The 25,510-nt window shown below is 42.8% G+C and overlaps 1 protein-coding gene across 1 annotated transcript; it reads left to right on the top strand.

Moving 5' to 3' along the window:
• nipal2 (NIPA like domain containing 2) lies at window positions 1-25,361 on the top strand. The gene is made up of 11 exons (XM_076105411.1): window positions 1-491; window positions 10,153-10,221; window positions 11,463-11,631; window positions 18,303-18,362; window positions 19,421-19,542; window positions 21,021-21,117; window positions 21,367-21,502; window positions 21,753-21,841; window positions 24,539-24,602; window positions 24,682-24,773; window positions 24,930-25,361. The coding sequence occupies exons 1-11, from the start codon at window positions 381-383 to the stop codon at window positions 25,028-25,030; spliced, it is 1,110 nt and encodes a 369-aa protein (XP_075961526.1). The 5' UTR covers window positions 1-380; the 3' UTR covers window positions 25,031-25,361.
• Window positions 25,362-25,510: the final 149 nt, after the last annotated feature.

Here is a 25,510-nt window from a genome sequence, read left to right on the forward strand (position 1 = left end):
TCTTAATGTCGTATATCAGAGAAGTCGCCGATGAATATAAACAAAACGGGTCTAGAAAGAAAGTGATGATGCACGTGGTGGAAGAGGATTTTTTCCCATCAGGCAGACTAGTGATATTTTAGAAACTTCATTTGAATCCATCCCAAAAAAAAATAAACCAATTGAAATAGCCTTTAAAAAAAAACAAAGTTTCCTATATTTGTAGCCTACAACTTGATTGAAAAGTTCCATTGTTCCCGACCGCACATGAAGTCAGCACAAACTCCGCCACGCAACAGCTTTCCCCCTCTGGGCTTCCACTGAAGCGGACGTGGGATGCGCCGGATAGGGTGAGGTGAGAGACAGCGGACGGCGATGTGAAGAGAGTCTACTAAACTATCATGTCTTTATTAAATGACACGGACAACATGGCGAACTCCAGCTCTCCAGACGCGGCTCTCAACATGACCTCGCCTCAGGCTCACGGGGAGATCCTGGAGAATCCACTCCGGGTGAGTTTGTTCAAGTTTCAAACTGCTCGGTCAGGTAAAGGTGACAAAGTTTATTTAGAGCGGAGAATAAATAGTGTGATGTGAAACAGCATATACTACTTGGTTATTTCAGAGATTGTGGAATAGGTTAATGCATAATATTGATAAGAACTCGAATGTAATGTGAGAGAAACCAACCTACTCTTTGACAATAGATCTTTTTATGTGTCGACTTATATAAGAAGGTATGTTGTATCTATCGCTACATTTATGCCATTTAAAGGCAAATAAAGAACATACTTTTAAGAACACAATGCTTCCTTTAAATATAAAAATGACAACAAAAGTACAGTGTCATCCTTATCTTTCTTCCCCCAGATGTCACTGAACAAGGCCAGTATGTTTTTCCTATTTCTATGTAGATGTGTATATTTCCTTTGCTTACTGTGTGATATAAAGCTACTCTGAACCGGTTTCAGCTGTTCAGCTTTACTGCAATAATCAGGACTGATCAGGAGATAAGAGGAGAGTGAGGATGCTCCTCCTAACTCTCAGGAACTGCCTTCCCTAAATGCAATTCGGAGCAGGAGGTTACACACTAATGTCCAAGAGGAGATAAAGTTAGTCTTTACATGAAATCTTGGAAGTCAAAATATAACCGCCACCAAAGCTCTTTGGGTAATGAGCACTCAGTGTGAATGAGGAAGCCAGACAGCGCCGGGATATATCGGTGTTGGCACCTGTCACAACTGTTTTCCAAAGTGATCGTGACAAAGTCATTGTGTTGAAAGGTCTTTTCGTTCTTTTGGACTTTTAACTCTGCAAGTGGACTTTTCAAGCTGAGTTGAGCTCTATATGGTAATGTAGGTGTGTGTGTGAGTGTGTGTGTGTTTGCTAATGTCCTGTGTGTCATTCTTCTGCCCTCCTACTCCTGTGCACACACACATTCTCCTCATGCTCATCTTCCCCTGTCCATGTGTTTCCTCTGTGTGACATTACCATCGGATGGCAGCGAGAGACAGAGAGTAACAGAGGAGGAGTGAGAGGCGGGAGTAGTGAGTAATGGCCCATGGGTGGGCTGGGAGAGAATAGATCTACTGTAAGAGTCCTGAGCCAGCTGGCTAATGGTCCCAGCTACCCACCATCCCAGAGAGAACACGCCGACATCCAGGGGACAATATATCTGTCTGTCTCACACTTTGACCGCCTCCCAGGGTGGAAAACGTCCGCACTGGTGGACTGAAAAGGTTAATGTTGTGGGAGTGCACCAAGGTTGTGAGAGCTTGTCTCATTGGTTGGCTCATCTGTTAAGGGATGTGAACAGAGTCGTCCACACGTCCCAAAGAGACAGCTGACTGTGGTGATGCACGCTGATAGTTGGAACATCTCAGTCTGTCAATGGTTTATAATATAAGTGTTGTTTGTGGTTAAGTCTGATGTTGTTTTGGTGCAAAATCATAGACTGTAGAACAGATGTGAACATATAGTTACCGTGGCATCACCCATTGGTTTGTGGACTGTGGTTTTAAAGCCTTGAGTTTGGCATTTTGGCCGTCACCATCTTGATTTTTAGCAGTCGCCATCTTGGTTTTTGGGCAAGGCTATTGAATGAGGGCTGGAACAAGGTGTCGAGCTATGGGGTTTGGCACATGCGCAGTGCAACTAGAGCTGCGATGTTGGAGGGTGACTGTAGACGGCGATAAAATAAAGAGATGGTGTCCGCTCGGGCTCTCTTTGGTTGCGCTCCGCCTGATGGAACGTTTTTCGGGTACACTCGTGCGCCAGCTAGTGAGCCTTTGTGCAAGTGCAGACCAGCATATGTTGTACCCCAATGATATGACATGTGCATCTCCTCTTTTAACTGTCCATCACTGTGGTCTGGAGCAGCTCATTTTGTACAGCAGCTGGCTCCATGTTTTTGGCCTTGGCCTCCTGTAAGGTTCTTAGAATAGCAAAATTGTGAGTATGCTCCATCATCCCCAAGACCTTTGTATTATTGGAAGTACATTACACAATTCAAGTGGTCCTTGATAGTACAGGTCAACATTTGACCTTGTTCACAGTCTGCGTTTCATCAGAAAGTAGCTTAAGTAGTGACAAATGTTCTTTGCACTTAAATGTTGTTTGTTTGTTTGGTTTAATCTTGCACTATTGTTTAGTTAGTTAATTTAATATTATTCTATTTATTGTATATATTGTGCACTTTTATATTTAATATTTTTACACTGTTATTTTTATTGCTTTGCTTTATAATTTCCCTGTACCTATAAATGCTGCTGTAGCAAAAACAATTCCCCTTACGGGATTAATAAAGTACCCATCCATCCATCCATCCATCCATCGGTTAAATTAGCTGTCAGGCCAAGAATTTTCATATTTTGATATAATCTGACTACATAAAGTAAGGTTGGCAACATAAATAGTCGGTCTTCTCCATCCTTCTCTCTTTATCCTTCCTCGCCCATCTACAGTCAGTCTCTGGATGAGACTGACGGGCCTCATCCAGAGATCAGCCCATCAAGGGAGGGGACAGATCCCCATTGTCAGTGGACACAAAGGGCCATGCTGTCTGTCTGCCTCTCTTTGTCAGTGTCCTAGTGAGGAGGAGGATCAGTGCCGTCAATCCCTCCAGCAGCTTTAAGGCCCATTCTGTTGCCTCATCCTTAGTTTAGATTCAGGCAGGAGAGGTGTTCTGTTCTGATCCAGTGCTCACAGTTTGCTTTGTGTGGGTACTCGCTTATGAAAAATAGCTTGTCACAAAAGTTGTGTGTGTAGTGTTTCATGTGCCTTTATGAGGATGATAAATGCAAAGGTTAGATGTGGGGTACAGGATTTCAGATCACAGTAAGAATGTAAATGAAGGTAAAGACCACAAGAACACAGAAGTAATGTGCCTGTTTGTTTAATCAGGGTCTGCTGCTCAGTCCAGTCCTATAATACACCAAACATGTACTTTGTGGCTGCAAAACTTCCAGCGAGAATTTAAGAAACTCAAATTGTCTTTAACTTTGACATTTATGTAATAGAATTTACCAAATACACTGACCGCAATTTGATTAAAAAAGGTACAGAGGTACAGAGAGGAACAGAAAAAAAGCGGTGGCCTTTCAAACCCACTGGACTGCGGTTTGAGGTTGTGTCATCATGACTTTTAAGCGCTGACTAAAATAACACTGGGGTCGTTCTTGGATCTGTTTTCTGGTTTCCTCACTATCGGCACAAATGTCGGGTTAAAGAATCCAGTTCTCTAAGTCTCACAGTCGTTTTGGTTGATTCTTGTTCAGATTCTGGCAGCAGCATTTTTACCTATAGCCGTGCTGTTCAGAGATATTGTGCGCTGTGTTGTTTGCCAGTTGAGCTGTCAGTTCTTTGTTGTCAATTGTTCTCTGGTGACATTTTGTGCAACCGTATCCCACTTTGTAACAAGTTAATTACATTTTGACAAAGCTGAAAGGAAAGCTGGAGTATAATTAGCCCTCTCACTGGGCTGGCCTGGAACAAGCCTGCAATTACAGAACACACAAATCAAACGTACACCCTGGAGTGTAGAGGAAAAGTCCAGCATAAAACAACCGGATAACAGTTCAAATATAGATCCTAAAGAAGGAGTAGAATACACTCAGAGTATCAAAGGGGAAAGTGCACATCATGCAGAAAGGCCCCAGTGTTAACTGTGTTTTTTAATGAAATGTATACAACATTTTAAACGTAACAGAGCTCCTGATACACAGGACAAAGTCATGAGGTAGAAAGCGGACGTTGTCTCCCATGAAAAGGTCCATAGAAAGGTTTCTCTGAAGCTGGCGATTGGTAGCTGTATGTTATTTGCAGCCATAAAGATCTCCAGGAGATGGTTATCACTTTTAAACAAAACCAGAATCCTTGATGGCAAAGGTCCCAATTTAATATATGTTCAATACCAACATAAGTAGGCATGGTGTGCTAGTGCTGATCCACACTTTGTCCAACATCTGGGTTCCAGTTCATTCCAAATGATATATAAGGAGGTAATGCCATGTTGGGCCAGCCGCCTGTATCTGTTATCATGCAATGCTGGTATGAAGTTTCACCTCTCCATGGAGCTGGAACCACTTCATCACCTCTAGCTAATAACTTCCTATATTACATTATGGGTTTATAATTATTGATGCAATATTGTGTAATGAATGTGCTGTGGCTAATTTAAGCTACTCTCTCTAAGTAGTTTCATTTGTAATGCTTAAATCATAGATAGTAACTAACACTAAAATACATGTACTGGAGTAGAAGTGAATGCAAATGCTCATGTAAAGTTTTTAAAGAGAACATCATGCTCATTTTCACATTCATACTTGTCTGGGGTTTCTACTAGAACATGTTCACATGCTTATATTTTCAAAAAAACACATTCTTTTTCTCATACTGTCTGTCTGAATACACCTGCATTTACTCCTGTCTGAATGCTCTGTTTTAGAGCTTGCCTCTTTAAGCCTCTTTGGCGCTCCTTTGCAAAGGTATTTAGTTCTCAAGCCGTGGGCAGTATATTCTAATGAGCCTGCATGTGACATAGGAAGGGGAGCTAAATCTAAATCACATGGTTTCTGATCCAGGCCACCAAAAACAAACTGACTGTGTGTTATATTATTTCACAGTTTGTGGGGTTAGTAGGCGCTCCAGATACTCAAATGTATGTGCACAAATACTGAAAAAGTGAGTTATATATACCCTTTAAGTCCAGTTGTTGAGCAAATATACTTAATTACGTTCCACCATGGCATAGATGAATTATCATGAATGTTTAATAGCAGAAACAATGTTCAGCTCTGTAAATCTTCATGGGTGAAACCCAAAGGAGTACAGCACAGTGGACTGCTTTTGCTTTCCTTTGGTAAAGTCAAGTGGGTAGTGTTTGCTAAGTAAGCTACAAACCAACGGCACTCCCAGTGTACCGGCCTCGCCTGCCTCAACTGCTTTTGTTTGCTCTTCCTGTGACAGGAAAACTCTCTCTCCCTCTCTCTGTTTATCTTCCTCTCGCTCTGCCTCTGTGGTGTTCAGCGTCAGGCTCTCTCTCTCCCACCAACACTGAGACAAAGTCAAACAAAAAGAATAATTGTACTGTAATAAGATTGAATTCACTGACTGGCAAAGCAGTCAGTGATACACGCTATCTAACGTTAGTGAATCCAGTTAAAACGGTGAGATGAATCCCCCCCTCACACATAGACCGTATATAAGAAGTGGACGTAGTCATCGTGGCGTCACCCATTGGTTTGTGGACTGCAGTATGAAGCCTCCAGTTCAGTGATTTCGCCTTCACCATCTTGAATTACGGCCGTTTGCGTTTTTTAGCAACCAATGAACGGAAGTGACCATATTTGGATGTGACGTAGACACGCCCATATACGGCTCTGGTAGAGACCTGTCAATCACATTAATAAAGCATACCCTGCTTTATGGTCTGTTTGACTCTAAATGGACCATCATTTACTAAATGAACATCATGCTGTATTGAAGAAGACTTGAAACTAGAGATTGAGACCATAAACTCATGTTTACAATGTTTACTGAGGGAATAAATCAAGAGAGAAGTAGAGTCATTTTCTCATAGACTTCTATACAATCAGACTTATTTTTGTAACCAGAGGAGTTGCCCCCTGCTGGTCAGTAGAGAGAATGCAAGTTTTAAGACACTTCTGCATTAGCTTCACTCAGGAGAATCGGAGGTTTCCACCTGTCCTCACACTTCAAACTGCTACATCTCCTGTGTGAAGTCTGTACCTCCAGCAGTGTGCTCTTAACACACTGTTGCTCCCACACACAACACCTCATTATGCCTCCTGGCTCCTCTCAGTATTACCCAGCAGCCTCCTCGTGGGCTCGGTAACAGCAAAGCAGCGGGCCACTTACCCTCCTCGTCCTGTAAAGCTTGACAAGGGTTATTGATCTTGCTTTGGTGCACGGAGCACAGCTGGCCTGATGGATGACGCCGTCTGTGATCATGAATTACCACAGAGCACAGTAGTCATCTCTCATACAGTACAGTCAGCCCACCACGCTCTCTCTGCTTCAACATTTGAGGATGGAGTCTTTCATTGCACACCCACAAGCGCACACGTTTACCTTGATGTGATGATATCATTCCCCGAGGAATCTCCTAGGGAGCCCATCTGCTCCCCACCTCCTCCTAAATCCTGTTTAGCTCTGATGCATCGCAAGCATCATCACACACACATGTATAGACAAACAGAAACACACACGCTGGAGTCAAAATCCTGTTTGCCTCTGTTACAAGTCAGTGGACTCATCCGACTTGGTGAGCAGAGGGCAAGGAGAAGATAGAGGCACACTGTGAGATAGAGGCACGTATACGGTGGTTTCGAATTCAAAATTACTCAGAAATCCACCAGGCTTAAAATGTTTATCAGGCTGGTGAGGAGATGATGAGCTGTGTCATGCAATAAAGAGGGTACAACACAAGTGGTCTGACTTTAAAGCGGGCTGTTGGGCGATGATCAGATAAGTCAAAACTAATTGAAAATGGGCTGTGGGGAAGTCTTGTGTGCTTAAAAGTGAGTCTAAGGGACTTTTGTCTCTCATGGCAGTAGACGGGGGTGTATTACATCAACCATTGTATCAGCTACAGGCTACCGTGATAGTGTATTCCTGTCATGTTTACACATGTAGACGGATAGAAGTGACACCCTAATTGAATTCCAAACCGAGATGCAAATGTGGGACTCAGTTATTGTCATATGATTTTTCTGGACAATATTGGACAATAGAATATTGGGTAACCCTGGCCCGCCGTGCCTTTTATTCTATACTGGATGAAATGCATCACTTTATGTTTTTGATGTCAAGTTTCTTCTAATCACGCTAGCCAGGTATGGCTCTAGGAATACGGCAATATTGATTGGCCATTCGTTTTTGGACAGACATTCGTGAGCCAATGATGAGGACAAATCTACTGATTTGGGCGATCAGTGACGAAATCTAGCACTACCATGAAACTGACATGTGCGCTGTCATGTCCGCCGCAGGAGGAATTGTAATCATTTTGGTGAGTTTTTCCTCTAGTGTCACCATCAGGTCAAAATCGTCATCTGTCCAATACTTGCGTAAATGGCTAAATTCCTTCAAAACCCATCAGCCTTAGTGTTCAGTGCTGATTAAGAAATGTTAGCATGATAACATGCCAAACTAAGATGTCAAATATGGTTAACATTACCTGCTAAACAGCAGCACATTAACATTGTCACTTTTTAGCATGCTGACATTAGCATTTAGCTCAAAGCACCAATGTGTCAAAGTGCAGTCTCACATGGATGTAGACTCTGTCTTGTCTGAAGGGGAATTAATTAATTAATATTGTATCAATATATTATCATTATGCTGATACATAAATATCATATGTAGGCAGTTAAGAGCAGCAGTGAGCAACCTTGGAAGTCTTGAGGCAGTGCAAACGTTGATTTAAGTCGACCCAGAGCAAGTAAAACTGTGGTTGATCTCTCCAGTGAAAATAAAATATTGTGCCACACAATATTATTTTACGATTTGTAATTCTAGTAAAGAACTACCTGAAGTTCTGCAGCATTCTAGACCTGCACCTCACCCACACACACTTTCAAAGTCATATTTTGCCCCTGTGATGAAGCACACCTGAGGACAAGACCTTGTCTCGTTAAAAGAAAAGGTTATGAAACTGTTTTGTCCGGCGTTCCTTTGTATGCTTCCCTGTAGTCTCTGAGGCTGACGGAAAAAGCAGATTGAGCTTTGGTCTTTGCGTAATGACTCAAAGAGGAAGCTATGATGACAGCTCCTTCCCCTCAGGGGTGTGAAGAGATGTTTCATACTCTCTCTGAGGATGCCTAATAATGTGCTCTGACAGAGCTCTAGACTACCTCGGGATCGTGTGATAGTGATCAGTTGTTGTGTTTTGAGACCAGACAAATTAATTTACACTCCATTCATTCAGCATTGACTCCCTCTCCTCTCTTTCTATTTTTATTATCTCCGCCAGGAGGATCATGTGATTGTGTGTGTGTGTGTGCGTGTGTGTGTGTGTGCGCGCAACTATGTGTCTGTCCACGGCTGATTGAGCATTCTGCTGCAGCAAACTGCATAATACCTTCAGCCAGTTATGGCTGCATGCTCAAGAACCTAGATTTATACCTGCTATTGCTGTCCTCTCTCCCATTTTTTTCTCACTATACTGTTCTCCCTCCCTTATTATTGTTGTTACTTTGCAGCTCCTCTTCCTCCTAGTCTTTTGTTTTAATTCCCATCACTGTGCATCCCCTCTCTCTTTTCTTTCTACCCTCGCTCTCTCTCATAATGCTCTTTCAAGAGATAAATACTTGGATGTGCTTGGCTGCTGTTACTTCTTCTGCAGTGATTGAGTTTCTTTCTTTAGGTTTTAATCATTCACATTCCACCCCCACTGCACGCTTTCATTTCTTTGTAAACTTGGTCCGCCCACAGCTACCGGTATGTTTATGGCCTAAAATTGAATTTCCTCTTGGCAATCATTTTCCCAGTATATGGGGGGAAAGTAGCTCGGCGTTTTCTTGAACACTTAAAGCAAATGGATCCTGTTTCTCCTTCCATTACTTAAACACCAATTATGCCTTCCTGCTGAGAGTTGGCTACAATAACATGGCCATATTGCCCAAGTAGTGCAAACAAAGTGGTATTTATTTTTTAAAACGTTCACTGAAACAAAGGGCAAAAATGAAACCCAGTGAAACTTAACATAACTGAATCAAACACCAAACAAAAGAAGGCTGCAGCCTCCCAGCAAGCTGTCAACTCTTCTGTCCCCTTTTGCTCCAGTGAGTGGCATTCTAACCTTCTCAGCCTCACCTAACTGGAACATACCACCTGCCCAGGTAAGAATAGGGTGAACTCAGCAGAGTAAGCATTCAAATCACACAGAATAATGAACATAGCATTAATACATGAACTCTAAGCTACTGCTGACATCTCAATCTATCTATGGGCAGCCATTAACACCAGTGAGCACACAAAATATTGTAGAATGGGATTTACTGCAGAACTATCTTAGCCATCGTACACATCTTAACAGGGCCTCTCCCTGCTAACAGGACATAATGAGGCAAACCAGCATTGTTAGCATGCTGACGTTTTATCATTTAGCTGCCTAAGTACAGCCTGAAAGAGCCGCTAGCATGGCTGTGTGACACTTCAATCTTGTCCGAATTTCTACCAACAATGCACGGAACATTGCCAGAGTTCTATTCCCAAAACTTTGCTTATGTGTCACGACCAGGGTGTTTGTGTGTCCAAAGGTGTGTACCAACCTGCATCCTTGCACCTTTGTGAGGTGTCGTATATCGTGGGAGAGTTAAGAGGATGAGGGAGTGTTTGTGTTTTGGCATATGTGTGTTTGTGTGTGTTGCCTTTTTGTGTATTTGAGTGTGTGGGAATTAAAAGTTTGATATCATGAAACCCTATAGAAGCCACTGTTTCACAGGAGCACACACACACACACACACACACACACACACACACACGAGTGCCTTTGAACAGAGCACCAATGAAGCAAGTCTTTGTGATTGTCACGGAAATGACAGATGTGACAGCTGGAGGGAAGACTTGCTAAAAGTATTATGGGGTGTTTGTTGTGTGACAAGTAGAGCGTCCCCTAAACTTGTGCCTGTTTACTGTTCTCTCCCCACAGACCTATCTCCTGGGAATCATAATCTCCATATGTGGGAATATACTCATCAGCATTTCACTCAACATACAGGTAGGAAGCGCTGGGATCCAGCTGTACAGCAAACACTCCAACCCAGCAGGCACTTGACGCCTGTTAAGACCCTTTTTCTAGTCCTTAAGCACTGACAGACTCTCTTTCTCCTGACAGTTTGCCCTCTCTTTAGCAGACTCCGTCAGGATCTCATTGAATGTACATGAATGTCTGTGTGACTTTGTTCATGTTCACAGCAGCCATTGTGCAGCAGACAGCAGAAATGACCTTGTCTTTAGGCAATAAAGCTTTTTGAATTAGAATTGATAGAATTGAATGTTTAGGCATCAGGGGCCAGTTGCATACAAATAGACCTAGTGTTGATTATATCTTTAAGTCAGACTTGCTAATGCACTTAACTTTTCCTGCAGCATAAAGCTTCCCTATGAGTGACTAATGAAAGACTGAATTCAATAGCCTTTCCCACAATGAGTGAAATAAGACAAATCAATTCAATTTGGTTATTTTACATTGAAAAATGGCAGATGCAACAGCAACACCATACCAAGAATGTGAGACAATAACTAATCAACATCCAATGGTTGTTCGAACAGTTAAAGATGTACAACAATTCAAGAATATGGGTATTACAAAAGTAAAGCTTTATAATGGATAAACAGATGAAATATTTAGCTAAAAGTTAGCTAAAAGTAACAGATAAACAGATGAAATAGTTAGCTAAAAGTTAGCTAATAGTAATGGATAAACAGTTGAAACCGTTCCCATTGCGCGATACACATAATAACAACATAGTGTCTTTTGCTCTCTCTGTTTAGCACATGCAAAACCTCCTTTTGATGCAGGTGCAGAGTGTTTGTGGCAGCAGCAAGCAGGGTGTGTGAGACAGATTGAAAGGGCCTGACAGCTTCAACTTAATGTGAAAAGAATGAAAACCATTGTTTATTAGCCAGTGTTAGCTTGTGAAGATAGAATCGTTAATGATTATGAGGTATGCATTTGAGTTTGCCTTGTATGGCCTCCCACCTCATTGATTTGCTTAATTAGTGTCATGCCACTTCTGAGATGAAATGCTAATCAGCAGACAGTGTCATGGTGTGACAGCCTCTGTAATGCTGTATCAAATTATAAACTTGCCCATATTTTTCAGATGTAATATACGTATGTGGCTGTGTAAAGCTGTAAAGTTATGTATGAATGTGGTGTATGTTGTCTTAAGCAGCTCTCCAGTTCTGCTGAATCTGACTGATGCCTCTGGCTCCCGTTCCCTCTCTTCCTGACAGAAATATGCCCACATCCGTCAGACTCAGCGAGGCTCCAAGCCCTACTACAGGTCTGTGGTGTGGTGGTGCGGTGTGGCCCTCATGGGTGTCGGGGAGCTGGGGAACTTTACTGCCTACGGCTTTGCCCCAGCATCGCTCATAGCCCCGCTGGGCTGCGTGTCTGTCATAGGTGAGTGCAACCTTTTTCCCCCTCATACATTATTCATGCACGGAGGCCGGAGGAAAGGTTGCTTGCTCTGGGAACAACAGGAAGCGTTGCCTTGCTGAAAGTCTGTCAGGTATTATCTGGGGAAAAAAAAGCTAATTCAGATGCATTATGAATACAAAAAGGGAGCTATAGTACAGAACAGATAGGACACATTTCCAAACAAAGTCTCAGTGACTTTTTTGTCACTCCAAAAACGAATAAAAAAGAGGCATTGTTGAACTTTCAAGCTTTTCACGTTTTACTTTAAAAACCATTATTAGTAACGGATGGATACAATTTTGTCATGATCCCTTTGATAATTTCTCTTTTGGGAAGATCTTCCATACCAGTTACCATTTACTGGAAAACTTGGAGAATCTAATCAAAGAGGTCAAGTTTACTTCAGAAATGTATTTCAAATCGATATATATACATACAGGTACATGCATGAAATTTGAGCTATGACTATATATTCATGTTTTATATATTTGGTTCAACATGATTTAAAGTTAAACCATGGTTTAATCAGGTTTAAAAGAAGGAATCCTCAGAGGTACAACGCAGCCTAAATGTCCTGTAATACTGATTACAAAGGCAACTCCAACTGAAGTCTACCTAATAACCAGATCAAGTGAACATAAACAAACAAGGTTAAACATCTGACTGATATGAAACGGATTTCTGGACGCCTGGAGTGATTTTGCTGTAAATTCATGAAAAATGCATTCGTTTCATGCAGTAGTGATGCTGTGGCTCTCTGACGCACAGAAACTTTGCTTTCATAAAGACACTACCAGCTGTCGCTCTACACAGCCTCACACAGCAGGTCAGTGTGTCGGTGCATTTTTATTCTTTTCCTAGTTTAAGATGAATATATACATTTCCACCCTTCAACTCTCATCGGTGAGCTCAATTACTTCTGACTTTTTAAATTTCTTTTTTTTACAGCCCACAGTGTGAACTCAATCTGTCATGAGCTCAGCCCGATTCATTAGCCAATCAAAACAAAAGCCAGCCCGGTTGCTACAGCGATCAATGCAAACACTTTGAACACGGGTTTTAATATTGAGCAGGTCCGCTTCCTGCATCGAGCCACCCATCGCTCACCGCGCCGGAGGAGGTGGCGGTGAGTCATGGATATAAATGATATAAATGACAGCAATCACACCGACGCTTCTAACCATTTCTTTCCCCACGGTCACCTCTCACCAAGCAGATGAATGGTGTTAAATAAAAGCGCTGAACGAAAACCACTAATCTCGCTTAAGAAGGCTGCACCGCTGTCGTTGTGTGCGCGGCGTCGTACTGGCTTCAGCGAGCGGTGACCTCTCGGTGACCTCTCGGTGAACAATTACTGTGCTCATTTCCCTTTTGCTATCATTATCGACCCTATGAAAACCGCTAATTGCTCGACACTAGGGTTGCTTTGCAGTGGGCGTGAATAACGTGCGGCTGGAGTATGTCTTGAAGGAGCATCTATTTTTTTCCCATTTACGTTTTTATTCGTCCAAACGCATCAAAATCATACACAGATACAAAAACTAGGCCTGTCAGACTGCAAAAGAAAAAAAAAAGGAAAGACGATAAATAACCATGAAAATAATAAACAAAACCATAGAATGAATTACATAAAATAGAGAAACAAAATTGACATTCATCACTTAACTTAAAAGGCAGCTACAAGAGCTCTCCCCCCCCCCCCCCCCTCACCCCATTAATTATCTTTCTCATATACCTCCATATCCATACACGTAAATCCCATACACGAGTACTCCACCCCTCCTCTAAGATTGTGAATCTGTTGTATAAGCCATCAGATTTCCCCATGCTTGGTCAGTTCTGCTTGGAATGTTCTTTACCCTGGCAATCATATTTTCAAATGCAGCTGTCTCTGTCATGACTTTGAGCCATTCTGTGAACCCGGCCATATGTGGGCTCTTCCACTTTAGCAGAATAAGCCTTGCTGCTGCAATAAAAGCAGTTAATGACCCCCCCCCCCCCCCCCCGACAGAGCATGTAGAAAAGTGCCCATTTCTTTATTACATTTCCAGCATTTTTTTATCCAGCTTTAAGCCAATTTTATACATTTTCAGGGGTGTAAAGTAATACCAATACTATGTTGTAATGGATAAACCTGCTTCTTGCATCCCTTGTAGCCCAGCCTTCATTTGATATTAACTCTTTCCATACATCTTCCCTAATCTCATTGCCAAGATCCTTTTGCCATATCAATCTCAGGCCTTCGCACATTCTAGTTTGAATATTTGACATTTTCCTCTAAAATATAGAGGCAGAGTGTCGTGTACGGGAAGCACTTAGAAACTCTTGAATCTCATTATCTTCTGTCTCTTCTCTTTTCAGTCCAAAAACTGAGCGTGCTCCTCAACAGTCAATGCTTCCAGAAATCCTCCTTCTCATTAAAATAAATGTTTCTTTAAGGTCCTCAAATGATCTAAATGAGCCATCTCCATAGAGATCTTTGCCAGCCATGTATCCCATAGAAATCCCTGATGAGAGGGTTATTCCATATGGAGGAGTAGCTTTCTTTGTATTGAGAGATCCCCAGAATCGTGTGTGCTCTTGCCCATGCCCACTGAGAGTGTTGTAAAATTAGATTTCTTTGTTTTGTTGTGTTTTGTTGTGTTTTTGTGATAGCGAGTCCATAACCTGAGATGGCGCTGTCAGTACCCCCTCCATTTTTACCCACGTGGGGTTAGATTCATAATTTGCCCAGTGCCGCTCTAGTTTATTCATTTCAAATGCTATGTTATATATTTCCATATTTGGAAGAGCTAGTCCCCCACTATCTCTTGAGGCAGAGAGTTGTTTCATACTAATTCTCGGCCTTTTGTCATTCCATAAAAAACCCTTAATTAGATGATTACATTGTTTAAAGATTCCCTCGGAAATGGTTACTGGTATCATCATAGAGATGTAATTAAATTGTGGAGCTACCACCATCTTAATGATATACATTTTTCTTTTTTGAAGGAGCATCTTGAAGAATTAATGAAGGGAGGGGTGAAAAGGAGGGGAGAGGATGACGTCTGCCCCCTCAGGGCTAACAAGTGGAGCCGAGGGGAATAAAAGAATGTGCAGGTTGCTGTCTGCCGTCGGGACTCCCTTCTCGCCTCACGCTGACTCGCATATTGTACGCAAATGAGCAGTCACACACAGAAATGTGTGCATAACTGTAGTGGTGTGTAAACACAACCAGGTCTAGCAGCTTTTCTTCAGACCACAGATGCTTATCACACACACACACACTTCCCGTGGCGCTGTTGTGCCTGTTTTCCAAGAGCTGCGCAAAGGCTCAGAGGGAGGGAGGACAGCCTTGGATGAGTAAACAAGAGGGAGGCAATTGGTTGAGGGTAGAAGAGAGGAGAAAGGATGGTGATGGGAGGGGACAGATTTAAATGAGAGGAGACAACCGGTAGAGATACCCAGTGAGAGGAGCACAGAGACGGGATTGGGGGAGCAGATGATGCCGCCGTCATCCGCCTCTCACCACATGTCACGCCGACACTCCACGGCGAGCGATTACCGCTGTCTCCATCCACGGAGCCCACCGCTCTCTATGAGGAATGACAGCAACGTCCCAAATGTTTGTTGTGTGAAGCAGAGCATCGGCTCTCTCTCCGTCAGATGACAAGTCATCACATGCAGAGAGAGGAGGGAGGGATGCTGGAGATACACAGAAACCTGATCCACTCACTGCATCAGCATTGTTCCCAGATGTCACCCTGCAGCACTTGTATCATTGAGTTAGATGTTGCTGTCGCTGTGTGAAGCCGTCTGTTTTCAATCTATTGAAATAGATCTTTGGCTTTCATTGGGAATATGAAACCTGTGAAAATGTGTTCAATGTATCCTCCTACAACGAGTCGTATGATATCTCACAAAAAAGTTACTCCTCTTTTTTTTACGTTTTCCTATGAAAGCCCAACATTGTGTCAATTTCCCCTCGTAACAAAATATACTTCACAGGAAACAATTCAGTTAGGTCGAGGCAACAAAACTACTTTAAACTCAAATCTTGTGTAATACTTGGTTAGGTTTAGGAAAATATCTTAAAATACTTCTTTAAGTTTAGATCTTAAAATACTAAGAAAATAAAAGATTACGTTTCGGTAACAAAGGTAATATTGAAGTTACGTGACAAATACATCATGGTTGACGACTCGTTTCACACACGGCAGGAACAGCAGTGTCCTGGCTGAAAGACAGATGTTTGTTTGATCCGTCCTACAATACTCCCGTCCATCCGCTGTGGGGTTTTTTGCAGTTTTTATTCTTCCTGGTTCATAATTACAAAGATTACATACACATTGGTTTCTTGGGATATCTATGAATTACAGCATATTTATTTTGGTAGGTAGGTGTGAGAACAGCCTGGTTACTTCACAGAGTTTGATTTGTCCTTCAGGCTCAGAACTAGCACATTTCATTTGATAAGATCTAACATTACATTTAAAAACACCTGTACAGCATCTATATGACAACATTTAACTATTTCTGAGTTTGTTAAAGCCGAGCTCAATACTCGTGTCTTCACGGGACAAGAGAGCCTTCAAAAGTCAACATTTGTTTTGAGACATTGTGAACAATACATTATGTGCAGCATGGCAACACTTCCTGTATTAGATCCTCTCTGGGAGATGACAACTCAACTTTCACTGCTTTCATCCATTCATGTCAGATGCGTGTGGGGGAAGGATGTTTGACACGGTGTGTTTTCCCACAGGGAGGGTCCCATTACTACACATCTGAGAGAGCACGCAGAGTGGTAGTCCACACACACACACACACACATCCATAAACACACTGGAGCAGTGACAGACCTGTGTACCCCAGAGGTTACCACATTCCTCATTTTATCGAGCCGTGTGAATCTCACTTCGTACGGAGTTGCTATGGTTACTTGTTGGATCCAGCCGGCCCCAGAGGCAAAGAAGGATTCCTAAATGTATATGCGAACACGCTCACAGTATGAAATATTGAACAAGTGACTGTTTCATCAGAATACCAAGGAGAGTCTTTATAAACTTCCAATTTGACAGTAATGTCCCCGCAGCATCATGCACACCAGGCCTTGTTTTAAACGTCTCCTCTGGAAGACACTCCATCAGCATGATGTTCTTCAGAGTCACAGACACTGAGCACACTTCAGGGGAAATTTGGCTTCATTCAACTTGAATTTTTCTTTTTTTTTTTCTATTAGCTCGGGTTTATTACTGTCGACTAAAATCGACCCTCGGGTTGAAGCATTTCGCTAATAAAACTGCAATCGTGCTCCACAGTCAATGAGTAACATCCATATTGATAAAGTGTCTGTCATGCCACCACACCACAGTAATCCCGAGAGTGGCTCGCTTGTGACTCCCCGACATATTGAGCCGTTTATGCTCTGTAGCTGATCTCCTTATTATGGTGCCATAACCTGTACACAAACTCAAACTGTGTGCTTTCTCTGTATCATCCAGCATGTTTTCCTGTTCAATCTGCCTGCGTGCCATCACATGCAGCTTCCAAAATCTCCCATCTGCCCCAGCTGAAATGTTGGAGTGCGTAACAACACAACGACAGTAAAGGATGTAAAACTAGGGTGTAGTGGTGCTGCTCAGTGAGGACCTCCAGCATGGCAGCCACAGCGTGTTATGTAAACTGACTTCCTGGCTGACATGCTGCCCCCACCCGTCAGTCTGTCCACTGCCAATTTATCTTCCAGTTTGTTTTTTTCTGTCTCAGGCAGTTAGTCCGCCTGTGTGGCCACCCATCCGTGCATGTTGATCTGTGTGTCTGTGTTTCTGCCTTTCTCACTATCCGTCTCCGCGACAGCCAAATGTCGTATACGCTCGTATACAGCCCCCCCCCCCCCCCCCCCCCCCCCTCCTCCTGCATAAGAAGACTAATCTGGGCCACGTGACACTGATTGCATTGCAGCGTCGCCGTTTTTTGACAGTGATATTGACGAATGGCTTCACGAAAAGTGTGGCGAGGAATAGCACCTCGCCATGATGTGATGCTTATGAAGTCCTAACGAGTTCCATTTATCTGAGCAAGCTGACAGATGTTATCAGGCTGATCGCTACAAACCTGTCAAGCATCGTGTGCGTATCAATTTATGCAGATACACATTTGCACATAGTCTCACTGTGCATGACTGAGTGCTCTGTGTGTACTGCATATGGTTTGTTTGTCCATACGTTATATATGAGACATTGTGGTGATATTCTCACAGTAAAATAGAATTACTCCTCATCCAATGACAGTTCACAAGTATACAGCCAGTGTGTTTGCAATGCTGTTTATTGGTATTTGTTCATCAAGTCAATTGTCAGTCAAGTATCCGACCCTGCTTGTGATTAATTAAACTGACACGTTGCATCAACATCAAAATCAATCCAGAATATGAGGCTACAAAAAACACCAATTATGTTTTTTACTGTCAGGGGACAAGCATCGATTGTGGTCGTGATAAACAACAGAGATCTATCTACAATTCAAATGATTTAGTGTCTAGACTATGTATCTTATTGCTTTAAATAAAGTGAGATCGAACTGTGTATGAGTTCAGATTATGTTCTAGACTGAATAGAAACTGTGTTTCATTGATGGTCAAACTAACAGCAATTTATATTTTCTCTTCCCAGCCAGCGTTTTCATATCTGTGGTTTTCCTCCAGGAGAAGATGCGCGTCTCTGACATCGTTGGTAAGCAAACGCTCCAGTCTGGATCACTGAGGACATACCTGAGAAGTAACATCTAAAGAGTTCAGACATGTCAAAGTGACTTATCTCAGTGTGAAGTCCATCCTGAGACGGAGATAGAAACATTTGTATACACTTGTTAAAACGTCTAATTGCTGTCTGTCTCTGCCAGTGGGGGAAGAAGAAGAAGAAGGCACAATCTATTCAACAGACACCCTATTGTTTTATGAGAAGCTATTGTTTGTCATAACAATTTGTGGAGGGCTGCTAAATGCCGCGGTCGTGTTGGTCGTCACAATGGCGCAGCATCGCAACTGCTGGATTGGAAATGTCTATCAGCACCACACAGCCTGCTGTTGGTTTCCTGGGTTAATCATCAGCACCTTAGCTGTTGACTTGTAATTGCTGTGTGACATTATCAGCCACATATACTGGAAATATGTCATTGTAGGGATGTTTTATTTATGAGGGGGGGAAATACTGAGAGCAGTGACCCGTTTGCAAAAAGTTATACAAACTGACCAAAGATGTAAAAAATGAATGACCAAAACAAAAAAAGGATGAGAAGTACAAATGAAAGCAGCATTCAGCTTGTGTACATTATTCATGTCTCAATAAATAATGTAAACTGGGAGTTTGTAAAGCACAAGAGTATTCTGAATGGGATTCCTTTGAAAGAGTAAATAAAATGTTGTATTATATAACGTTTTCACACACTCAGTGTAACAACTTATAGTGCATGGTACAGCCTTATCACTGCAGCCTTATTGTTGTGCATTAAATTGAGCAGCAACATGCTGATATGTCAAACCAGACAACATAACTATCCCAGGCCCAGGCCTAAATAAACTACTGTGGCTGCCAGAAATCTAAAACATGCATGTATTTTTTGCACGACAAGAGAAATTTAAAGTTTTGCAGCAGATCTTATGATCACCTTCATTATGCATATGCAGTTTGTCCAGATTTTGAAAACATGACATTATTTGCCACTACAGTAGTTCTGAGACTAGAACCATTTGACCAGAATCTCGCCACCCTCCGCTGTCTCTCCTCCACAGGTGGCTCCCTGGCCATAACAGGGACGTATGTCCTGGTGACGTTTGCCCCCCACACCACCACACCCATCACAGCCCAACTGATCCAGTACTACGTCGTCAGCTGGTACTTCCTGCTTTACCTTGTATGTAACCCTTTAATGAGTCCAGTAATATACATCTGTACATAAGCGTGGTCTCAGAGCTACTGTTGGTATGTCCAGATGGCTCGTTGTATGTTGCATTTTTAGCAGCAGACTGCTGAAATGTCCTCAAACATGTCCCTGCATACATACCTGCTCCTGTCCTGCTGTTAGTCAGCCCGTTGTGTTTCATGGAGTTTGAAGTGTGGAGCCAGTCCAGTCATTCTCTATGTTATTCCACTCAGTATCTAAAAAACTACTGCCCCCACCTCTTGGTCTGAAAGTGCTTCAACACACACCCATAGGCTCTCCTACTTCAACTTTCTCCTGCAGGCAGGGATGGCACAGACATAGCTATTACCATAGAGACGGCTTTGAAACAAAGTGCTTTTTCTGAAAACCTGCTCGGCGCTAAAATGTAAATGTTGATGCTATTCTCATCGATGTTTTTAAAAGGAGGATGTCTGCAGCAGAAGGTCATACACATCCTGCTGCGTCTCCATTGATGCCAGGGCTCCCGTGATAGCAGCAGAGAGCCTATGTAGCCTTTCGCATTTCTGATATTTATACACTTTTCATTTCATACAGTATTTTCTTTTATGAACCTGAAAGCTAGCCCGTAGTACAGACAGTGAATGCGTGCCCCAGGTAGCAGTGCTGTCATTATTCAGGGAGCAGCGTCTCTCTCAACCATATTCCACTTTCCACTCTCATCGAGCCCTCTATGCTGAACTCGTGTAAACACACTGAGAAACCAAAGAGCTCCTGGATGCAAACCCAAAGAGAAATGTTTAAACGGATGGAAGGAAAACGCAGATGGACGGACAGATGTTTTCACATCGACGTAGGCTCTGCGTCGGGCTGCAGTGATGGATGGCGTGTGAGAGGGTGCGCTGTTTTCCATTTCTGGCAGTGCATCGTGAATACACATCAGCCCTTCGGAGGAACAACCTCCGGCTGCACGGGATGAAGATGAATCAGAGGGAAGTGAAATATCCAGCGCTGTCTTCTCGTTACTCCCAGAGGTCATACTATTGTCAAACAATTTCATCTGGGAGACTATGAAAAAGCGTCGGTGTTATTCACAGTGTGTGCAGTGTTAAGTTCGACATGTATCTCTAAATCCATTTAAATAGGCCCTCTGATTAACATATTCACACAGATACGGGTGGCTTTAAAAGGTCAGCTTGTCCTTGCCTTTTCTCCCCTCAATTCTACCTTTGTACTCCTTCCTTATCCTCCATCCATTCGAGCAGAATGCTGTAGGACTCACGAGGACGGCCCCGGGCCCCTCTTCATTAAAGACACAGCCATTTGTTTCAATTAAAGCTCGCCGCTCACTGCCCGCGTGCAGCACTTTGTTACACAGATAAAACGGGCAGTATAAAGTACAATTTCAGTGCAATTCAGATTGTGCAAAATTGGAGGAAATGGGATTAACGAGTTGTGTATCCGCTCCCTCTCTCTTTCTCTCTCAACAGTTCTTAGAGGTGATCGTCTTTTGTATCCTGCTCTACGTGTACAAGAGGAAGAATGTGAAGCACATCGTCATTGTGATGCTGCTGGTGGCCCTGCTCGGTATGAACAAATGGAAGCTGTCTGGTTGAGGGCAGAGGTTCTGGATTAAGCCGTTTTTTAGGCAGTCAGAGGTTGCTTTTGTTGCCTGGCTACCGAAAACGGATCGCTTTAGTTAAGAGCTGAGCGGAGCGCGATAGAGGGGGGGGGCCTAGTAATTCACTAAAACTCCTCTACAAATCAGCATGACTCGATGAGCAAGTCCTCTATGGCTATATGCTGATGTGTTCTGTTGCTTCTCTGTTGCCGCAGCCTCTCAGACAGTCATCTCAGTCAAAGCCGTGTCAGGGATGATCACAGAGTCCATAACAGGCCAGCTACAGCTCATCTACTCCATCTTCTACGTCATGCTCGTCATCATGATCGCCTCCTGCGCCTTCCAGATCAAGTTAGTCAAGGTTTTCCTCCCTCTTCCTCTGTGTACCTTCCTTTTCTTATTTTCCTCTTTCAGCCTCTTCGCTCAAATCCCTGGTGTTTGCCACAGGCTGTGGATGTAATTTGGACTTTCCAGTTCCTGAACAAACTGAGGGAAATGATGACACTGCACCTGCAGTATCATGGCGGATGAATAGGCCGCTACGTATTGTCTCTATAACCAAGGTCCTTCTGTTCACTGCAGCTCTCTCCTCTCTCCACAGATTCCTCAATCAGGCAATGAAAATGTTTGATGCCACCGAGGTGGTTCCTATCAATTTTGTGTTTTTCACCGCCAGTGCCATTGTTGCAGGTATGTCACCTTTAAAGCATAATATATAATATAATATGACATAATAATATTGTCAACAAATCCTATGAAAAGACCAAAACCACCAATGAATTGACCCAATACTGTTCTTCTGTGACTAAGACCTCCAGTGTTGTTTGAACAGGTTCCTTTATAGCCACTGTAGCTTACTTTGAGTCGATCCCACGTACATTGTCCTGGTGCCACAGATACAAGCACACTAAATATGTAATAATCTGCGGCTGAATGATGTCCCCAACAAACGATTAATTCAACATGTTCATCAGAGAGGCCTAACTCCTCAGGTCAAAATAAGAAGTGACAGGAGTTACCGTTTCTGACTGGGAAGCAGTGGTATGAGAGGTGCACCTCAGTTTAAATTCAATGCACTGCCCCGCCCCCCCCCGCCCGAGGAATCACTGAGTCACCATCACCACGGCAACCTTTCATTGCTGCCAGACACACACAGGTGATTGAGATGAGCTAATTAGTGCAGGTCGACACACACACTGGACGCTTTAAGGCTTTTCTCTCCTTATTTACTCCGTTAGCAAAAATAAAAACTCCATATGTTCCACATCTTTTATATATTATTGGTATTTCTAAACTTTTAAAGGAGAGCAATAATAACTAGAAGTCTTCAAAAGGTTCAGAGACTGTGCACATTGGCCCTTTTCACAGCATCTCATAGCAGGGTAATTGATTACGGTCCCTTTCTGATTTGCGTGTCACAGCTGTGCCAGTGAACCAACATGCACTATAGATCCTCTTACAGTGTGTGAAGAACGATGACTTAACCACCGAATGCAACCTGAACAAATGGACTCTCCAGACCTTGGTGCTCTTAGTGAGTGGATAGCATACATTAGCAAGTGGTCCAGTGTTTAGTGGCCAGATATATACATGGTGGAGAAAGCTATGCAGCGTTACACCAAGGAGACATCACGAGCATACAAGACAGGACAAGTCATTTCGACGCTTCCAACTACGTTTTCTGTGGTCATGATGTACAGAACGTCAAACACCAGGATATGTAATCTAATAGAGTTTTTTTTTTTTGAATGGGCGCTAGCTGAAAATCATCAGATAACACGGTGACTTGTCCAAATGAAACACCTGTTGCTCTGATCCTGTTAGAACTCTGTTGGAAATATTCATCCTGACAACCGAACATGCAACAACCAGACATTTTGACGCTGGTAAGAGTTTTAGTTCAAAGTTCAAAGCTCGCTAACTCTTCTGGACGGCTCGGTTGAACCAACACTTCTGTCACCAACACGCATGTAAAAGGCTCAACACCAGGGCCTAAATGGAACAGGGCTACAATTAATGTTATTAATTACACCTGTGTTTACCCTGCGACGTTAAAAGGAATGGACACACCCCTCTTTGGCCCTAGTGTTTCAATATAAAAGCCACAGGAGGCAACTGTTCCTAACAGGGAACTCTGTATGAGGTTTGTTTTTCAAAATTAAAGCAGGAAGCTCAGGATGAGGTTTGTTTTTCACCCAAATACTTCTTTCTGTCCAACAACTTGCAGTTTTAAAGGATTATTCCACCCAAAAACTTCTAACCAGTTCATTTATTTCACCGTTGATAGTATAGTACAGTTTAGATTCCAGCTTTTCCAAATGAAATTGTTCTTTCCAGGAAAACTCTGAGAAATGATTAGGAAGTGTTTCTTAAATGCGCTAAAGATTCTTGTCCTGTATTCACCAATGGGCTGAGGACCTCAAACAGCGAAGGGAAGTCAGAAAGTGTTGCGAGGCATTGTTGATTCCCAACTCAAACACTTGTTCTGATGATGTGCTGGCTTGCTATGATTGAAATCGATTCATGACACAACACGGCCGAACACAACGCAGTCAAGATGGCGATTCACTCCCGTATGTGTGTGAACCACTTAAGAGTCCTGGTTTAGCGAAAGCCCCACAGTATTCTGCCAGGTCAGGTCTCCATTATCCTGTCAGTAATAATGTTCTTTGTTCAATCTGAAAACATCAATTCAGGCTGTTTTTAAAAAGCAGTTTTGCTTTATTATTTAATAGCTTTTATTAGGATTTAAATGGACCCGTCCTTACCAAATCCATTACCTTCTTTTTTTAATCTTCTGGTAGATCAACTGCTGACGACGTGACGTCATTTCTAGTTATTTCCATTGCCAGTGGAGTGTAATAGCAGACAATGTTCCAGCGGTCTAAAACATCAGTTTTTGGAGCAACAGCTCATTTCCACACTGACGTGCTGTGTCATTACACAGAGACGTGTGGTGATCTGAGCTACTCGCCTTTTTCTGAGGATCTCCCGCTCTGATATTGCTCTCCCACCCACACACATAACCAGCAGTTGACTGCGTTGAACAACAAACTGCTGATGTATTATATCTGGCAGCATAAGAACATCAGGGGGTGGACTCCTCGTTGAAGATTAGTTTTGTTCCACATTGAAGAAAAATATTGCTTTTCTCAGGGACGGTGACGTGAGTCGATTAGAGTTTTCTATTGGAGAGGGTTAATCGGTGACCTATCCAACATGTTGCTCCTCATTCAGTTAATAATCAAACTCTCTCCTCTCGTCATCCCAGTGTAATGTGTGCTCAGGATTGTTTCACAAACAAAGCACTCCAGATGATCGACATTAGTCTGGTTGGTATTCTATGAGAAGTGAAATGCATTTTAATGTGCTGTCTCCGTTTTGCAGGGATAGTGTTTTACCAGGAATTTGAAGGCTTGGCTTTACTAAACATTTTGATGTTTCTTTTCGGGTAAGTATCCAATCACACGCCAGTATTTGCAGCTCATTAAATAGCAGTATTTACAGTCCCTCCCTGAAACTCCCTGCAGCTGTCTGCTGTCCTTCCTCGGAGTTTTCCTGATAGCCCGAAACAGGCCAAAAATAAAGAAACAAGATTTCATCGCAATGGAGAAGATTCCAAGTGAGTTTTTAAATCCGCTCTTATTCACAATGCCGTGTGTTACACACATACTCTATCTGTATTGATTGGCCAGCGGTGACCTTGGATTTCTTCGACTGCTGTGTGCAGCCCAGGCAGCGGGGTCCATCTAATGAGCTCTGCTGTCTGTGTTCACAGGGAGACGCCACACAGACCACGTGCAGCCGGAGGCCAAGACTCAGACATACGGCTCGCTGGCAGCCAGACTCATGTGCAGCCGGACCCACGACGACTTATAGGGGCGGCTCCATCTGTCAGGGCTGTGTATGTGTATGTGTGTGCACAACTCCTCCCGGGTACTTCAATAATATATATTTATAGAAATGAATGGTAGGCATCAATTCACAATTGGTGGCCATATTGGTCTTAGATTTATCAAAAATACTCTTTAAATACCAGAAATCTCTCAAGTTAAAAGTATTTCAGTGTTATGTGGAAACATAATTTGAGAAAAAAGGGTCAAGGAGGGCACCGTGGTAAATGTCTAATATAACATGTGTATTAAGTTCATCAGTTGAATAAAAGGGTCTGTGTGTGATCAGTTGTCAATAAACAAGATCTGCTGTTTCACAGTGTGGAGAGTTCATGAAGTTCAGCTAAACAAGTGCACTGCTGCCCTCTACTGGTGGGGAGGCTCAAAGACGGGCACACGGCTTAGTACATGTGTGGTGGTGATCTGGAGTGAAGTGAATTATCTTCATATGAAATGACAGAAGTAG

The sequence above is a fragment of the Anarhichas minor genome, unplaced genomic scaffold (assembly GCF_050575085.1).
Source record: "Anarhichas minor isolate MPS153535 unplaced genomic scaffold, ASM5057508v1 ptg000032l, whole genome shotgun sequence".
Classification (NCBI taxonomy): Eukaryota; Metazoa; Chordata; class Actinopteri; order Perciformes; family Anarhichadidae; genus Anarhichas; species Anarhichas minor.

Coding starts and splice junctions, on each gene's coding strand:
- nipal2 (XM_076105411.1), top strand. CDS start 381: ATGTCTTTATTAAATGACACGGACAACATGGCGAACTCCAGCTCTCCA. Junction 21,842..24,538: donor CGCCAGTGCCATTGTTGCAG/GTATGTCACCTT, acceptor TCCGTTTTGCAG/GGATAGTGTTTTACCAGGAA. Junction 24,603..24,681: donor ATTTTGATGTTTCTTTTCGG/GTAAGTATCCAA, acceptor AACTCCCTGCAG/CTGTCTGCTGTCCTTCCTCG.